Below are 18,840 nucleotides of genomic sequence, written 5' to 3' on the forward strand. Positions count from 1 at the left end.
TTTAATAGAGCATTTATTTCCTATTGATTTTTTTTAAATTCTTTATAAATATTAAAACCACAATCTTTCATATATGTTGCTAACGTTTTCCCAGATTCAAATTTGTTTTTCAATTTTATTACATTTTCAACATGGGAGATTATTTTTTTATGTTGTTAAATGTCTCAAATTTATTTAACTATGGCTTCTTTTTCCCATTTATATTTAGAAAGGTCTTCCCCACCCTGGGAGCAAATAAATATTAATCTGTGTGTTTCTCTAGCTCCTTATTATATACTTTTTACTTTTATCACTTTAATCCATTCGGAATTTATGTTGTTATGTGGTAAGGAAGAACTTTAATTTTTTCTGAATGAAAAAAACCACTTATTGAACAATTCATTTTTACGCTGATTTGAAATGTTGGATCTATTATGTAATAAATGTTAATATGTACTAGGTTGTCTTTTACAGTCATCTGTTATATTGTAATGATTTTGCATTTATTACTACACACTACTTTGACATTACAATTATAATGTTTTAATTACTGTAGCTTTATAATAGACTGATAACTGATAATACAGGTACCTTCCTGGGAATTTATTTATTTAACTGCACTCACTGTTTTGATTTTCCATCAAGTTATAAATATGATATTTTGAGAAGAATTGCATGAAACTTTTAAGATTGTTTCAGCAAAATCTTTACATATAGTGGGATTTCTCATCCAGGAACATAGTATATATCTTTAGTTATTGAAACGTCTTTTATGCCACTCATAAATGCTTAGTAATTTTCTTCAAATACTTTTTGCCCAATCCTCTGTTAGCTATTTCCTGGATATTTTATACTAGTTTTATATTAATTTTGTAATCTAAGGTCTTTTAGATTCCATTTCTTATTCATTAATAAAGAAGTACAGTGTTGCTTACTGATTCATTGTGGGCTCTGGAGTCAGAAGCAGCTGTGTTCAAATCCCAATGTATGGCTTTGGGATGCCACTTAATGAGCTTCCCTGTCCTTCACTTTCCTGAGCCTCACTGTTCTTTCTGTAAAATGAGCATACTAATGGTCTTTTGCAGCACTGTCATTAGGGTTAGGTTAATGAGTGTATCCTAAGTGCCTAACACAGTGCATGGCACATAGTGAGTCAATGTTAGCTATTATTATTAGATTATCATAGTATCTACAAAAATAATTTTGCCTCTCTAACTATAATTATCTCTTTTGGGGGTTAGGGGAGTGGGGTAGGTAGGGACAGAATATTATTGCAGTAGATATCCCAAAATACAATAAGTATCAGTGGAGGTATTGGGCTAGTACCTAACTTTAAGTGCTACCTAAGTTTTGCTGTAAGTGTACATTGAGTGTAGGGTATATTGTACAGTGTTGGTACTAAGGGGTACTCTTAGATCTCTTGTATCTCAAGTTACTCTGCAAGCCACTTAAAATTTACACATTCAGCCTGAGAAACATCAGGTGGTACTTTGCAAATTTAACTTTAAGACAAATCCATTTCCAACTAAATCATTTCTTAAGTCCTCCTTCTACACAAATTCCAGACTTCCCACTCTGTTTGCAATTAAACTGAGACAGTGTTTCTTATGTAAATTTGGGTAATGTTCTTAGCTTACTAAGAATTTCCACCAGGAATGGATGTGGAATTGTTTCAAATGACTTTTTGGCAAGTATCAAAGTAATCATGTGATTTTTTTTTTGTCCTTTGGCCTCTTTATGTGATGGATTATATTAATAGATAGCCTAAATTAAACTCTTCTTACATTCCTGGAAAAGGTCCCACTTGACCATGGGGATTTTCTTTTAATAAACTACTAGGTTTTCATTGCCAGTACTTTATTATTTTTACATCTATATACATAAGAAAGATTGTTCTCTGTCATTTTGTGTCCTTGGTCAGATATTATTTTTAAGGATATGCCAAGTTTAAAAAAATTATTTGGGAAGATATACATGGATGTTTTTGTTTGTTTCTTTTTGGTTTTTTTCTGTGAATAGTTTGTAGAACCCAGATCTCCACTTTGAATGTTTGAAAAAAATGGGACAATATCTAAAACTGGCACCTATTTTAAAATAAAATTTGAAAACATTTTCGTATTTTTTATTCTATTCTCTTTTCCTAAACTGACATGAATCAGGTTTGTTAACTTGTATTTTGCCTGAAAATTATTCCTTTCATTTAAATCTTCATAATATCTCTGGATGAGTTATTATAGGACAGCCCTGGGACCTTCCTTCAATCTTATCTCATCCTCACTCTTTCTAACAGGTTTCCTGTGTGTTCTTATCTTATGAAATCCCTTTTTTTGTAGTTCTCTGTGTTTATATACCAGTGGTCCCTTAGATCTGGATTTGGAATCAGGAAAGTTAAATACCAGTGCTCACGTTTCCACCTTTATCTAGAGAGGTGCTCCCTCTTTGCTCCCTCCTTAAGTCTCATTTTTTCCTTTGACTCCCTTTCTACTGCTGTAACAGTTCCTCACTAGTCCTGTTGGCCATCACATTCTCCTCCACCCATCATTCAAGGGTTGGTCTTCCCCAGCATTCTATTCTCAGCCCTCAGCCCTTCTCACTCTTCATAATCTCTCTGGGTCTTTCTGGGACATCTTACCTATTCTTTTTATTTCATCCACCAGCTGATAGCACCCAAATCTGAAGCCAACACAGATATCGCTCTTCTGAGCTCCAGACCAATATATCCCACTGCCTTTTGGGCAACCTGTCTTGATGCCCTCCATATATTTTAAATTCAACCTACCCTCAACTAAACTCATCGTTCTCAACTCAGATGCCAGCTCAGTTCTCGTGTGTTCTTCTTCTTGTGTTCCCATCCAGAGATGAGCATCATGCATGGAGTCAGCCAAGCCAGAAAACCAGAACTCATCCTCAGTGACCCCCAGGGGGCCTGAATAGAGAGGTTTTTGGAAGCAGGTGGACAGGAGACAAGATGTCTGTCAGCCCTCAGAGGGTGCTTCATTTATCTGAAAATGAAACTTGGACCTGTTGTCTGTTCCTAATGGCCCCCGTAGCTGAAGTGTCAGTCAGCATGTTTTCCTCAGGTCTGGAAGCAGGTGTGACCACAGCATGAAGGACTGAGGTCAGCCACAAGAGAAAGAATAAAGAGGAGGGATCCAGAGCTCCCAGGAATGCCACTGCTACCTTGCCCTCCAAACTGACATGAGAGAGAGAGCAGTGAAAAGAGGTCCTAGAGTGCTCTGTGCCCCGGTAAGACCCCCACATTTCCTCTCTTCATCTCCAGCACTCTCAGTTTTATCAGAACAAGGTAACTTGGAAACCTTGGAAAAGATTCCCATGATACCCCTTTCCCTGGCATGTCAATCACCAGAAGAGCACAAGGCTGCAGAGCTCCCTTCCTTTCTCACAGTTTAATCTCCATACAGGTCTGCATATCTATCGTCAGCTCTGTCTGCCACGCTCCCCAGCGGTCGGTACTCTCTACTCTACCCTCTGGAATTTACTCTTCAGTAAATCCTCTCCTCAACATCTCTGATGTGTCCTTCACTTCTGACTCTGATGCCCAGCCATTCCCCTGCAGCCTCTCAAATGGTGGCTCTTTTCTCCCTCATCAGGCTTGGTAGTTGAGGAGGCTGCCTCACTACTGCTTCCAGACTTTGATCTCTCCTCCTCTAAAATGTATAGCTTTAAAATCCACACACTCAGTCTCTTCTACCCACTGCTAAAATCAGCAGTCATCTACCAACCCGAGTAGGTCTCTCCATTCTCCAGGCTCACTCTCACTCATTCCAACCCTACCCCTGTCATAAACATCGGTGATTTTCATATACTGCAGATGGCTCTTCCAAATATCCTGACTTCATAAGTCCTTAAACTTTTCTCCTCCTAAGATCTTGTCTCCACTCTCTCCCACATTGCCACCCACTTCTGTGACCATTCCCAAGACTTTGCACAATGATTGCACCATCTTTCCAAGTGTAAAAAAATACAGAGAAAACTTTTCAGGCAAGGATGCTCAGGAAAGGAGTCATTCTGGAGGGTCAACCCTTCCAGATAAAAGAGAACATGTCCTTTTATGTTCCAGGCATTTCCCTATTGAGAATTTTGCTTGCAAGGTTCACATCTCCGTACTTTCAAAAGCAGAATATGCCACATGAAATTTCATTCACGTTTAATAGAGCTGCAAATGCTTTGTAAATTTCAAAGCAATTATATTGCTTTTGTAATTTCCTTTTCCTAATTATTCAGAATCACCATTTTAAACACTAGTTATTGAACTTTTCGCGTGCAGGAGAGTTTTCCTCTTGCACTAATGACTCCATACTGCTGTGCCGTCCTGCTTCTTGTGTCAGACTCTAACATTTTTCATACTCTTCCTACACAAAGACCATCCTCTCTCTGCAGGCTACTTTGAGTCTTCTAACATGCTTCTTTTCATTTGCTTTTGTATTGGAAAATAAATCATCACACTAGTTGGAATTTCATGTTCCTTAAGAGGAAACAGAAACTGAACTCAATGGACTATCAGGGAAGTAAATAGAGGATTTTTGGGTTTCAGTGGTTTGATTTTACTTAGTGACTTTACCTAGTGATTGGTTCATCAGAACTTTTTGCTTACATTTTCTGGTTCTTAGCTGCATTTTCCATAATCAGTTGCTGAGTTCCTGATAGGTTTGATATTTCTTAATTCTTGTTTAAAGGACAAATTGATTAAGCTCAAGTTTCTGGTATCCATTTTTTTCATTAATCCATTTGTACTGGATCCTTCATGTGTTGATCAGTTTGCTGGTGTTCATCCCCAATGGATCCGACCTTCCAGTTAACATTTGAAAAGATAAATTCCAAAATAGGTTTCGTTATTGTCAATTTCTATGGAGTGATTTTTTTCTAATTGCTATACCGGACTCTATCTGTTCTCCTCAGGTATATAGCCTGGAAGTACAGTAACATTATCAAAATAAATGTTCCATGAATATGTTGTGTGAGAGAAAAAAAAGAGCAAAAGGAAAAAAATACAACTTACAAAATTAAAGCATGTAGTGTATGGTTCTTCAGATGAATGAAAGAGAGAACACGATGTACAATCAGGAGGCTTCATGTCAGACCACAACTTAGCCCACTGAAGCGCCTCAAATGTGCAGATTCTTAATCACTGAATGGTCTCTTTTGGTCTCTTTTGGTCTCTTTTCCAGAATGGTCTCTTTTCAATCTGGTTCTGATAACCCAAGGGCTCTAGAATTTCATGAATTTTATGAACTTATCTGAGAAAGCAGTGGTTTTATAGGTGATTTGTTTATTAGTCCTTGTGGTTAGAATTATTTTGGCAAAGTTCCATTTATAGACTGCCTATAGGGTGACTTTGGCAGACAACAGGAAGTAAAAAACCTGATACTCTAATTTGTAATAAATCATGGGGTTGAAGATGGGAGATATTTTAAGCTTGTATATCAGGAGCCAAGAGCAATATGCCAGGCCATCTAGCTTCATGGCAGGACACTTTCTGGTTCTTAATTAGACTTTCCCTTGTAAGTTTGTCCACAACCTGGTTGGACAGCTGCACAGAGAGCCTGAATCTCATTCTTAGAGCCCATGCCCTTGGTTCCCAGGCTCTGGACAGCAGCTGTGGGGTAGACAGAGGCCCATGGGGAGAGCAGCAGCTTTGACCTCATTCTCAGTGGTCAGAATCATCAAATCATATAGGTCCAACTTTGAGGAAGCCTGTTTCCAACATGTAAAGTTGCTGTGGCTGCAGAAGGTACTGAGGTTTTTTTTTTCCCCCCTTCTCCTTCACCTTAAGTTGATATCTCTAAAAGAAAAGCATGAGGTTTCAGAAGCATGTAATTTATGGAGGGTGTACTCTCAGGAGAAACCTACAAGGAGGAAGGAAAGCAGGAGAGGACAGGAGATGGGGCTGATCAAGAATGTAGTCTCAGGTGGTCTTGGCCGGATCCACAGCGGGGCTCTGGGGCACAGACAGCCCCACAGGGTTGTTTCGGCCTTAAAGCAATAGGGCAGGACTGCTTTACTCTGTATCAATCAGTCTTTGACCCCAGGGGTCGGCGGAGGGGAAGGGAGACATTGCACAGTCTCCCAGGGGAGACAGTTTCCATTAGCTGAGGGCAATTCTGGGAACAAAGAATGATCTGCAAACCTAGGCATCTGGGAGGTGGGTGCAAGGGCCCCAGTAGAGAGGATCTGGGCAGGACACCAACAACACCCACTACCTCGGGGTTCTACCTGCGCTGCTTCAGCTAGAGCAGTCATTCCCCTTTTCCATGCTCTACAGCTAGGAATTTTGCTAATTTTTTAGTCAGAAAAAGAGCGCTACATTTGAAAAAAGTTTGATAGGCAGCCACCGTATGAAAGCATGTTAAGAGCTGTAGGCCATGGGAACTGGCTGCTTACCCCCTAATGCACCACGGCATCATACGGCAGAAGGAGGGTGAACGGGGGGTCTGGGGGGAGAGGTGGTGGCCACGGCTGTTACCCAGTCTAAGCTTCTACTGCTTACCCCACGACGGGCCAGTAAATCGAGAGACAAGGCGTGTGTGCTTGGTCGTTACAGACTTTTGGTGCTGGAAGATTCAGGTAATGTTGACGCTTGGTATAGAGACCACACTTTGAGTACTGCCACTGAGATACCTTCATCCTTGTGGAACCCATCCTCTTAATTTACTGCTGTGGCTGTAATTACATACAGATGTTCTCTTGACTCAAGACGGTCTGCGTGTATGTAAGGGCTCAGGCCATAGCCTCTGTCACCCCACAAATGGCCAGAGTGAACTCAGCTGGCGAGGAGGGAAGCGCCAGGACCACGCTGGGTTGGCCCAGCCTCTCTCCCCCTCCCATAGCCCCTGCCTCCTTCCCCAGCTGTGGACTTGGATAAAGAAGGCAAAGGAGGTCTTCATATGGTTGAGACTAACTTTGCTCAAACAAACAACTTTTGGGGTTCATTTTGAAACAACTGGGAAATCAGACCTCTAAAAAGGTTGCTGTCCCTCCATTTGGAAGTCATATTGGCTTGTGAAAAGCAGTCTCTATCCCCTCTGGAAATAAAGGAATAGATGGCCAACCGAAGGTTCAGGAAGGAGGCAGGGACACCTCCCAGCTGTACATCTCCTTGGCAGGGGTTTCACGTTCGAGGACATACTCTAGTACATGCACAGCATGAGCCTGCCTTTTCCGGCCTATTCCTAGAAGTTTTGTTATCCTCCAAACATGCTCATTCCTTTAAAAGTCATTAACAGAAAGGCAGGAAGTTGCTTCACTTCCAGAACCTTGCAGAGAACTACCTTAAGGACCTGGATAGAAAATAGTAAGTGTGTCAAATCAGAGCTATAGTTACAAGTGCTGCAGGAAACCCAAGGAGCCCTGTGCCAGCTGCTTTGGGAACTTGCATAGAAATGGCACTGGGAGAGCTGAAGCCACAGACAGCCGGCCGTAAGATTCCGTAGCTGCTGCCTTCATGCATCTGGGAATCTGCTTCGTCCCTGTCTGCTGGGAAGACAAGTACAGATTCTTCCATGTATTGTGTCACAGCAAGCAAAGCCAGCTGCATAATTTACAGATCTAGTGCAAAATGACAGTAAGAGCTCCTTGTTCAAACATATTAAGAATTTCGACAGCAACAGCAGAGGATTAAACCAAACCCAGGGCTCTTCTCAGTGCAGGGCTTTGAGTGACCATACACAGGTGGTGACCCCACGAAGCTGGCCCTGCAGTGCAATCCCCACTACAGGGTTTGGCAGAGCCAGGGAAGGGGAAGGGAGAGGGGATGGACATTTCCCTAGGCCTTGCTGTGCAAGGTGATCCGTGTACGTCATTCCATTTCTTCCTCATTTTACTGATGAGGAAACCACAAAGGTCAAGGCTAAGGAAAGCAAAGTGACTTCCCCTGGGGCATGTGACTGATACGAGTCTACACTGAAATTTGTACCCAGTTCTGGCTCTAAGTTCCCGTTGGTTGTTTGCTGGTTGGTTTGCTGCTTCTTTGATTTACCTTTTCCACATCTACATTCCAAAGCAGTAACGGCTTGTAGGGAAAGCGCTATATCTGTTTTCAAATTTTATTCCCTTATGAGGCTAAAGAAAGGGTAAATATTCAAAAACTATTTTTAGTGAATAAAAGGATTAATACATTCTCTGGGTCCTGGTTCAGTAGCAACAACAACAACAATAATAGGGGAAACACAGGAAGAGAGGATGAAGGAAAGGAGGAGGAGGGAGGGAGGGGAAGAGTGAGTATGAAAAGAGGAGAAAGAGGACAGAGGAAGGACTGGTCACTACATACCACTCTCCAGGCCTTACTTTATTTAACCTGCACAGAGCCTTCCCAAACAGCTCTTGTTTTTGTGCCCACCTTAGAGATGAGAAGCCAGAAGCTTACAGCCATTGGTTAACTCTCCTGAGCCTCCCCACTCTGTGCGTAGCTGAGGCTGGGTGCTGAAGGCTGCTCGCTCTCGCGCTTCTGTAAGGAAAGCCATGCAGGTTGTGTCCCGTGTCGGGCTGAGTCGCACCGCCCGTCCAGTGGTAGGTATAGTGTTCCCCTCCAGTGAGGCACAGCGAAATCACTGTAGTGCAGATAGTAAGAGCAGGTGCCATGTACTGAGTCCCTGTCACCCAGGTACTTTGAATCCAGTTTCTGATCCTTACAACAGTCCCTCTGTGGTAGGTTAATATTTGTTCCAAACAACAGGTGAGCAAACTGAGGCTGAGGCGGCGGTAACTCGTCCAGGTGAATGGTCAGCCTTATTTTAAAGATCGTTGAAGACTCGTCATTCAAATCTAGAGCAGGGGTAGGTATTTAATTGCCTTTCCTCGCAAAATCCCATTGATATAACAGATAACGTAGGTTAAAAGATTATGTCAATGACGGTGGTAAAACAAGAAATGATACCATCAGCAGGCCAGAATTTGTGAGGAAATTGTGGAAGATATGAAGCAGAGAGCATTGAAGTAATGGAGAAAGCAGATAAGAGAAAACTTGTCCAAAGCAGATTCTGGAGTTAATAGTTACAGCCATGAGAGCAGATGTTCCCAGCAGAGCTCAGGAGATCCCCCCACCAAGCTGAGACTTAGCAGATGCAAACAGCAAGGGTGGTCTTGGCAGTTACCCACCCAGAGGCTCTGTCATTCTTCCTCATTCCCCAAGGATGCCAAGAGCTAGAAATATACGCTCCTGCTGGAGGCTAACACCTCTGGACTTATGTCTAAACAACCTAAAGCATTAGCCTAGGAAGTCACCCAGAATGGATTCAGGGGCCAGACAGAGGAGAAGAGCCCAAGATAACTCCTGACTTCAAAAACTGTAACTCCAAGAAAATAATAGACAGAAGGCAGCTCTACCCAGGAATAAAATGTATGAAAGCATTCAACTCTCAAAGTAAAACCCTCCATATGTTGGGATTTGTGGGAGCCTCCATCCTGCCTTTTCGATCCCCACCCAGATATCCTAAAGCAGAGGCTGCCTGTCAGCCTTCCCAACTCAGATGGATCCAGGGAGTGAGGTACTCAGAGCCGTACCTGCAGAGGAAGCTCATCCCAGCTACCTGTGTGATCAAGCTAGTTTTTCACCCATAAATAAGAACAGACAACAAAAGCGTAGGTAAGAAGGATGAGTAAGCACAACTAAATAAACTAACCGAGGGAAATGAGAGATAACACAAGGATTATGACTAAAATAACTTTTTTTATTGAAGTATAGTTGATTTATAATGTTTTAATTTCTTCTGCATAGCAAGGTGATTCAGTTATACATATATATACATTCTTTTTTTATATATTCTTTTCCATTATGATTTGTCACAGGATATTGAATATAGTTCCCTGTGCTATACAATGGGACCTTGTTGTTTATCCACTCTCTATATAATAGTTTGCATCTGCTAACCCCAAACTCCCAACCCATCCCTCCCCCACCCCTCCTCCCCCTTGGCAACCACAAGTCTGTTCTCTATGTCTGTGAGTCTGTTTCTGTTTTGTAAATAGGTTTGTGTCGTATTTTAGATGCCACATATAAGTGATATCATATGGTATTTATCTTTCTCTTTCTGACTTACTTCACTTAGTATGATCATCTCTAGGTCCATCCATGTTGCTGCAAATGGCATTATTACAGCTGAGCAATATTCCATTGTATATCTGTACTGTATCTTCTTTATCCATTCATCTGTCGATGGACATTTAGGTTGTTTCCATGTCTTGGCTCTTGTGAATAGTGCTGCTATGACCATAGGGGTGCATGTATCTTTTGGAATTAGAATTTTGTCCGGATATATGCCCAGGAGCGGGATTGCTGGATCATACGGCAACTCTATAAAATTACTTTCTAATTGGTATCTTCAGAGAGATTCAAGAAGTATTGTGACAGTATCAAAAGAATTCGTTTCTATTTTTTTTAAAAAAGGGACAACCAATGCTAGGAATGAATTTTTGGAAAAAATAAGATTTCCAAAATCTAAAAAAAAATTAATGCAAGGCCTGAAAAATACAACGAACAAATATGAAGACTGCATCAGTAAAATGGAAGGTAAAGTAGGGTAATTTCCCAAAAGAGATAGAAAAGGAAAGATAATTTATAAGATAAAGGTCTGGAGATACTGAAAGTGGAAACAGGAAGCCAACAGGTCATCTACACTAGGACAGAACAGCTGAAATGGAGGTCAGAAGATAATTAAAGAAACAAGTAGAAAAAAATTAAGGATTTTTTAAATATGAAAAATAAATAAAATTAATAAGTTAAGTAGAAAAATATTGGATTCAGAAATGTTCAAAATGAAAGCAATTTGTGAGCAATAAAAGTCAAATGTAAGTGTCAAGCAGTAAAAGCGAAAATATAAGAATGATATGAAAAGTAAAATTGAAAGAACTATACATACACAATTAGCAGAGTCATAATGACCTTTCTAAACTTCGGGAATAGAGAAAAATCCCTAAATGTCTCCGGAAATTAAAAAACAGGTGACCTTCTCATAATGAAAATGAGTCACATCAGGCTGAGTGAGTGTAAAAGTCAAAGGCACCATGGTTTCAGATTCTAAGGGAAGAAAGAGTACATTCAACTTGGAATCCAAAATCACGACATTGGGATGACTCTGGAAAAGAAAGTCATCATCTCTCTCGAAAGAGCATAGATACAAATTAAATACTGCATAAAGTATTCACAAAGCCATCAGTATATTAAATAATGAATTTCTCATAACCAAGGAGAATGGACCCCCAAAAATCATGGGCAGCAAAACATTTAAAATGTATGTAATTCCCTACTTTGATTTAAAAAAAAAAAAAAAGGAGAAAATTGCTTTGACTCCACTGTTGCAGAATCAATTGGAATTCCTGATTATCAAAAAGATTCCTGGTACACTAGGATGTGTTTACTTGCTAAAGACTATCCACCAGAAAACTGAAGCAAACACCCCAATGTAGCAGTGAATCATGAGTCCCCTTAAAGTGAGGAACAAGACAAGCTCACTCTTGCCTGTGTTATTCAACAATGCTCCAGAAATGCCAGGATGGGAAAATAAGCAAGAAGAATAAATAGTAAAATGAAGAGACAAAATTGCCATGACAAGCAGTTTATATGAAAGTCTGTTTAAAATAATCAAGTGAAACTCTCATGACTAATAAAGACAATTCTGTATGCGACAAGCTCAAAATACAAAATCCATTAATTTGCTTTACACCAGCAAAAACTATGACATACTGAAGAATATCTTTCACAAGAAGTATGTATGTGCAATGTGAAGAAACATGCCAACATTATGGAAAGCAAATAAGGAGACCTAAATTAGTGTAAAGGCATGACATTTTTTAGATTAGAAGAACTAATACTGTAAAGATGTCAATCCACTCTAAATAAATACATAAACTCAAGTGAGTTCCAATCATATAACAACAGCATGTTTTTTAAAAATGAAAACCAGCAAGTCCATTCCACCATCCTTCTTGGGGAATTAGTGGCAGTTCTCTAAGCCACAGCCTCTTCATTTGTAGTATTGGGATCATAATGAAACCTACTTCAAAGGGTAATTGTGACAATTAAATGCGTAACACATGCAAAGCACTTACCACAATACCCAGCCCATAAGTTGCACCCACCAATATTAGTTTTTATTATATTACTCTTATTAAATGTACCTGTGCATACAGATATACATATGATAATGTTTATTCGAGCAGTGTTTGCAATAGCTAAAATTAGGGCAGCCTCAAGTTTCCATCACTATTATAATGATTAAGTACAATGCATTATATCCATAGCATGGAGAAATATTAATAAAATTAGTTATTTCTGTCTATAATCTGACATGGAAAAAGCAAATCACAGGACAAAATGTGCAGGATAATTTATGTATGTAAAAAGTATCAAAATAAATAGATGATGGAAATTTTTTACTTCTTTTAATTGAAGTTTTTATTGAAATAATTATAGATTCATATGCAATTATAAGAAATAATACAGAGAGATCCCTTGTACATTACACCCAGTTTACTCCAGTGATAACATTTTGCTAAATTATAGCATAATATCATAAGCAAGATATTGACATTAATAAAATCCACCTATTTTATTCAGATTTCCCAAGTGTTACTTGTACTCATTTTTTAAAATAAATTTATTTATTTATCTATTTATTTATTTTTGGCTGTGTTGGGTCTTTGTTGCTGTGTGCAGGCTTTCTCTAGTTGCAGCGAGCGGGGACTACTCTTTGTTGCGGTGCATGGGCTTCTCATTGCGGTGGCTTCTCTTGTTGTGGAGCACAGGCTCTAGGCTCACAGGCTTAGTAGTTGTGGCTCGCAGGCTCTAGAGCACAGGCCCAGTAGTTGTGGCGCACGGGCTTAGTTGGTCCGTGGCATGTGGGATCTTCCCGGACCAGGGATCGAACCTGTGTCCCCTGCATTGGCAGGCAGATTCTTAACCACTGCGCCACCAGGGAAGTCCCTACTTGTAATCATTTTTTTAAAATTTTTATTGGAGTATAGTTGATTTACAATGTTGTGTTAGTTTCAGGTGTACAGCAAAGTGAATCAGTTATACATATACATTTATCCACTCTTTTTCTTTTTAGATTCTTTTCCCATATAGGCCATTACAGAGTACTGAGTAGAGTTCCCTGTGGTATACAGCAGGTCCTTATTAGTTATCTATTTTATATATAGTAGTGTGTATATGTCAATCCCAGTCTCCCAGTTTATCCCTCCCCTCCTCATCCCATGGTAACCATAAGTTTGTTTTCTACATCTGTGACTCTACTTCTGTTTTGTAACTAAGTTCATTTGTACCCTTCTTTTTAGATTCCACATGTAAGCAATATCATATATTTGTCATATACTGATTTGATGGAAATTTTTAAGTAAAACTATATGTGAGTAAATTCATAGAAATTCACTGGTGCCTGGAAATGGAATTTTGGATGAATGACAAATGAATTCATATGTAGATGAATGAATCACACGGACTTGGGTTTGATTCTTGGCTCTGCCATTCAAAAGCTGTGATCTTAGGTACATCGTTTAACCTCTCTAAGCCTCAAGTTCCTCATCAATACAATGGGATTTATATTACTTCTTTTTCAGGGTTGAGACAAACATTACATGAGGAAGCACGTATAGATTTCTATCACAGTACCTGGTATATACTATATGTTCACTTAAATGAGAGCCATTAGGTCTATTCAAAAAGTCGTATGACATTTTACAGCTAAAAAAGGCTGGAATCCTATTTCCCTATTTGGGTAGACTATTGCTTATTTTATTAAAAAAAACAGCAACACCTTAGTACCTGCCAGAAATGCAAAAGGCCTTTCCTGCTGCATAAACGTGACAGACAGTCCCAGTGGTTCTCAAAGGTATCGTGCTTTAATTTCTGGCACAGATTCTAATTAATTGGAACAAGCCAGATCCCATAAACGAAAAGTGCTGTAACCTGGGGGTGACAACTGATAACTCATAGCTGTTCAGAATTCCATTTCAAGAGCGGGTACAGCCCCAGGAGACCGCCTCCATGACCAGATTTCCAGAGGAGAGAGTCCCTGCGCATTTCCTGGGGCTTTTACTGCCTTTATATGAGCAGCCTTGTTAATGCCATTGTATTTATTTAGTTAAGGTAACACACCGCTATGAACCACCAAAGTTCAATGGCTTAACACAAAAAATACGTTTATTTCTCTCATCTGACAGTCCAAAGTGGGTGTATGACTTTCTGTTGCTGCATAATAAAATACCACAAATTTAGCAACCTAACACATCTATTTAACCTCATAGTTTCTGTGGGTCAGGAATCTAGGTACAGGTTAGTCGGCTCCTTTGCTTAGCATCTTCCGAGGACGAAATTAAGGTGTCAGCCTGCTCTACCATCTCATCTGAGGCTCGGGGTCCTCTTCCAAGCTCACTGGTTGTGAGAAGCATTCAGTTCCTTGCAGCTGCACGACTGAGGTCCCCATTTCCTTGCCAGCTGCAGGCCAGGGATGCTGTCAGTAACTAGAAGCCACCTTGGTCCCAACTGGAAGCTTGCTTCTTCTTCAAGCTTACTTCAACAGGACGGTCTCACTCCAGCCTGCTAGGATGGCGTTTTATACAACACGGCACAGTAATAACCCTGGAGTGATGATCCCATCACTCTTCTCATACAATGTAATCTAACCAAGGAAGTGACTATCCCGTCATATTCACAGATCCTTCCCATACTGTAGGGGAGGGCATAATGTGCTCTTGCTCCCCTGTGGCCTTATCTTCTTCTCCTGCCCCCTCCTTCCTCCTTCATTTCCTCCTCCTTCACCTACCGCTAGTTCAGTCGGTCTCCACCAGGGAGCGCCATACGTTTCCAAAACTCTGTTAGTTGCCTACCCCAGAGCCATTTACTCCTTTCTCCTTCCTTATAAAATGCTAATACTGCTCTGGTGCCCGCCCTTCTCTTTATCGCCCTGTTCTTCGGGAAACAGTGTTCTCAGCCCGTGCACCAAGAAGGTAAATCCTGACTGGTCTAAGTGGATCATTCTCCTTGCCAGTGATTGGTTTAGGAAGGACATGTGGTTACAGTTCTGGCCAATAAGAAGGGAAATCTGATGGTGAGCTTGAGGGAAAGGTTTTCCAGGCAGGCTGGTAAGAACAGACATAAGGGGAGATGCCATCACCCTCCTGCTACTGAATATTTGCAAACTGGCAGCCATTTTTTTGACCATGAGGGAAACCAGCTTTAAGGCTGGGATGAAAAAGGCAGAGTAATCTGTTAGAACCTGAATCCTCTGTGATGTCATTCTGCTGCTGAATTAGCCATCCCTAGTGACTCCTGCATTACGACCTCGTGTTATGTGAAGCAGTATCATTATGCTTAAGCCAGTTTGAATCTAGGTTTCCTAGCACTTGCAGTCGTAGGTACCTAAATGATTGTATGTGGCTGGGGGGATATCAATCTTAAATTGTGGCACCCACCCCAGAGCAGAGTGAATCAGTGTGAAATATTGTGGTTCCCTTGCTTTACATACTGTAGTTGGAAATATTAATGATGTTGATGAAGATAATGATAACAGCAGTTACACAGAGAGGAGTTAGCTCTGTCCAGGGAATGATGTCAAAGTTACCAGCATGAAATCTGCAAAATCCATTGCCCCTGATTTTACTGAATGGCATCTAGAAGGATATAAGTATAGATTTGACATGTTCCCTATAGTCTTCCAGATTCAGTGCTCCCCGGTTTGAAAATCCAGAGTAAATGTGCCAAGACAGACTTCAGAGGAGATGTTAATGATTTTGGCGTTAAGATCTTGAGTGAGTGCCTCTCTCCAATTCAAATCAAGGAAGCAGGGTGGTCCAAATCAGAATTTAGCTGGTTTATGCATATTGGGCCAACAGTATTGATTTTCCCAATATAAAATTCACTCTAAATGTTCTTCTTAATTTTGTTTGTTTGTTTGTTTTGCCGTAAACATGCATCCCAACAGTATGGATGATATAAACCGTGTGGTCCTTGGCCCAGAAAACCAAGTGAACTCTTGGGGGAATTGTGTCCATCAGAAGTTTAGTTGGCTAATAATGCCGAAAGCAATTCATCTGCTTCTACACAGTGACTATAATTTGAAAGGTGTCTTGTAGCCACTCAATCCATTCACACACATCTGGAGGAAGAAATAGAGAAGGCAAGTCACGCATTAAGTTGTCAAGGCAAAATGCTCTAGGTAAATGGCTCCATAAAGCCAAACAGAATGAACATTCAACGGGCAGAATATGGAGAAATCTGTCAGCCTTCCATTTATATTTTACATAAATCCAATAAACAGATGAGGCAAAACTAGGGCATTTTGCAAAACTCGAGAGATTCGTTCATTTTTATCGAGTCACATTGCTCGGGATAGATTAGCAGTTAGTCTCTAACAAGAATGGAATTTTTTCTTTTCAAAGTATATGGAAATGAGAATGGAAGCCAAACATCATCTGGGGTGGTCTATTTTTAGAGAAAGTGATTTGCTGAGGGTATTTGTCATTCATTCAGGAGGACAGCCAGCCCTGAGCCATGGCAGGCATCAGTAGTAATAGCCAGCTCTTGCAAGGAAAAGAAAATAATCCTTCCATTCTTGAAAATCATTAAAAAGGAATGTTATCAAGTCAAATGCAAGCAAGACAGGCAGCAAGGGAATGAGAAAATTTAAGGCATTTTCTGTATATATGCATGTATGTACCGTAAATGTAGATTTTCTAGTGTGTGTTTCTCAGTGCACCGGTGTGAAAGTGTGTGTTCAGTGGATTACGTGTGTCTGTATTACATGTTTCTGTGAATGTAAGTGATAATAGCTAATATTAATTGGGTTTATCCTATGTCTCAGACTCTGTGCTAAAAGCTTTATGGAGATTATCTCTTTGCATTATCTCTACAGCCTATGTTTTCCATTCCTGAAGAGGTTAATAGAGCTATTAGAAATCAAAACCAGGCCTCAGACCCAGACAGCTTGACCATTTCAGGCAGTCAGCTCCCCAGAGCCCTCTGCCACTGATTACATTACCATGCTGCAGAACAACCATGTTTATATGTGTCTTTGTGTATTTTTTGTTTGTTTTGGAGACAGTCTTAAAGGGGAGCAGTTCTCTCTATTATCTGCATTAAAATAGTATCGGTAGGTATATTTCTCACAAACACACCCATCTTCTTGGTAACATATTAATGGGTTCAGCAGCAAAATGAGTTTGAAAAGCTAAAATCTCAGAGTGTTTGTTTGGATCCCTGGTTGTTGTTTGTCTTCATCTTCAGACAGAGCCCACACAGTTCATTCTGGTGCCTCGCATCTGGCCTCTGGCTGGTAAAAATCGGTGTGATGTTTGGGACTGGAAATTTAGGGGATTTGAACTCTCTTTAACCACATCTTTACATGGATCTCTAGTAGTCATCTCAAAATTAGCCCATCAAAAACAAATGCCCAGTATTCATCTCCTCTCCCCATCAGACATGCTTCTTCCCACTGTCCATCATCCCAGTAAATGGCCATTTCTCCAGCGGCAACTGCTCAGGACAAAAATCCTTGGATTCATCTTCGGCTTCTCTCTTTTCCTCACACACCACATCCAACTCACTAAGAAACCCTACTTCAGAATATGCCCAGAACACACCATTTCTTACTATTTCCACTGCCATGGCCCTCGCTTAAGCCATCATCTGTCTATGAAAATGTTAGTCCTTTCTCCATGCATAAACCAGTGCAGTCCTTTACAGATACAGATCACTCAGTCAGGCAGTGTCTTTCCATCACACTGGGAATAAATGCAAAGTCCTACCCCAAGGCCTTTGAGGTCCTGCAGGACCAGCCTCTGCGTGTGTAACCTTATCTTTGTCCTCTGCCTCCTCAACTCCCTCTCGGTCTGTCCTAGTCACCGGTGCTCAAGCTCCTTGGCGTTCCTCAAACACACAGAACGTATTTCCAGCTCAGGCTGGGAGGATGACCAGGATGAAAATGTGCTGGTGGGGATGTTCTAAAGTGGCCCTTAAAAGAAGTATCCAGGGGGCTTCCCTGGTGGCGCAGTGGTTGAGAGTCCGCCTGCCGATGCAGGGGACACGGGTTCATGCCCCGGTCTGGAAAGATCCCACATGCCGCGGAGCGGCTGGGCCCGTGAGCCGTGGCTGCTGAGCCTGTGCGTCCGGAGCCTGTGCTCCGCAACGGGAGAGGCCACAACAGTGAGAGACCTGCGTACCGCAAAAAAAAAAAAAAAAAGAAGTATCCAGGACAGCCAGGCAGTATTTGGCCAACAAAGTTGCACCCTCATCATAGGAATTGAAACCATGGCAGCTACGCCCAGGAGAGTGTTCCTCCAGGGTGAGGTCTTTGAAAGGCAGTGATCAGAGGCCCCATATCTCCATTAAGCCAAGGGATGCGGCTTTGCAGGTGGCACACGTGTACCTTGTGGTGAGGCGACAAGCGCAGGGCACAAGCATGGATTTGGCAGTCTTGAGAAACCTGAATCTGATTCCGACTCCGCTGCTTACTGTCAGCATAACTGTGGGCAGACACTTACCCTTTCGGAGTCTCGTTCTCCTCTTAGTTCAGAATTTTGCAGTGATTTACTCTCCTGCAATAATAGTTTGGGTTTGTCAAAAATCTACATATACCCGTGGGAGGGTAGCATGTAAGTGCTGTACCAGTTAAGAATATCAGCTGGACAGGGCTTCCCTGGTGGCGCAGTGGTTGAGAGTCCGCCTGCCGATGAAGGGGACACGGGTTCGTGCCCCGGTCTGGGAAGATCCCACATGCCGCGGAGCGGCTGGGCCCGTGAGCCATGGCCGCTGAGCCTGCGCGTCCGGAGCCTGTGCTCCGCAACGGGAGAGGCCACAGCAGTGAGAGGCCCGCGTACCGCAAAAAAAAAAAAAAAAAAGAATATCAGCTG

The 18,840-nt window shown here is 41.3% G+C and overlaps 1 protein-coding gene across 5 annotated transcripts in view; it reads left to right on the forward strand.

Moving 5' to 3' along the window:
- Window positions 1-18,840, forward strand: part of STAC (SH3 and cysteine rich domain) — a 102,108-nt gene that overhangs the window by 9,907 nt on the left and 73,361 nt on the right. For 3 of the 5 annotated variants that reach the window (XM_067753714.1, XM_067753718.1, XM_067753715.1), the window contains exon 1: window positions 6,373-6,564. The exons of the other annotated variants lie outside the window; for them this stretch is intronic. In XM_067753714.1, coding sequence (XP_067609815.1) covers window positions 6,388-6,564 — 177 coding nt within the window. In that variant the 5' untranslated portion in view covers window positions 6,373-6,387. Of the gene's footprint in view, window positions 1-6,372; window positions 6,565-18,840 lie in introns of those variants that run through there. 5 annotated transcript variants of the gene reach the window in all.

This window comes from Pseudorca crassidens, chromosome 10 (genome assembly GCF_039906515.1).
Source record: "Pseudorca crassidens isolate mPseCra1 chromosome 10, mPseCra1.hap1, whole genome shotgun sequence".
NCBI classification, from domain to species: Eukaryota; Metazoa; Chordata; class Mammalia; order Artiodactyla; family Delphinidae; genus Pseudorca; species Pseudorca crassidens.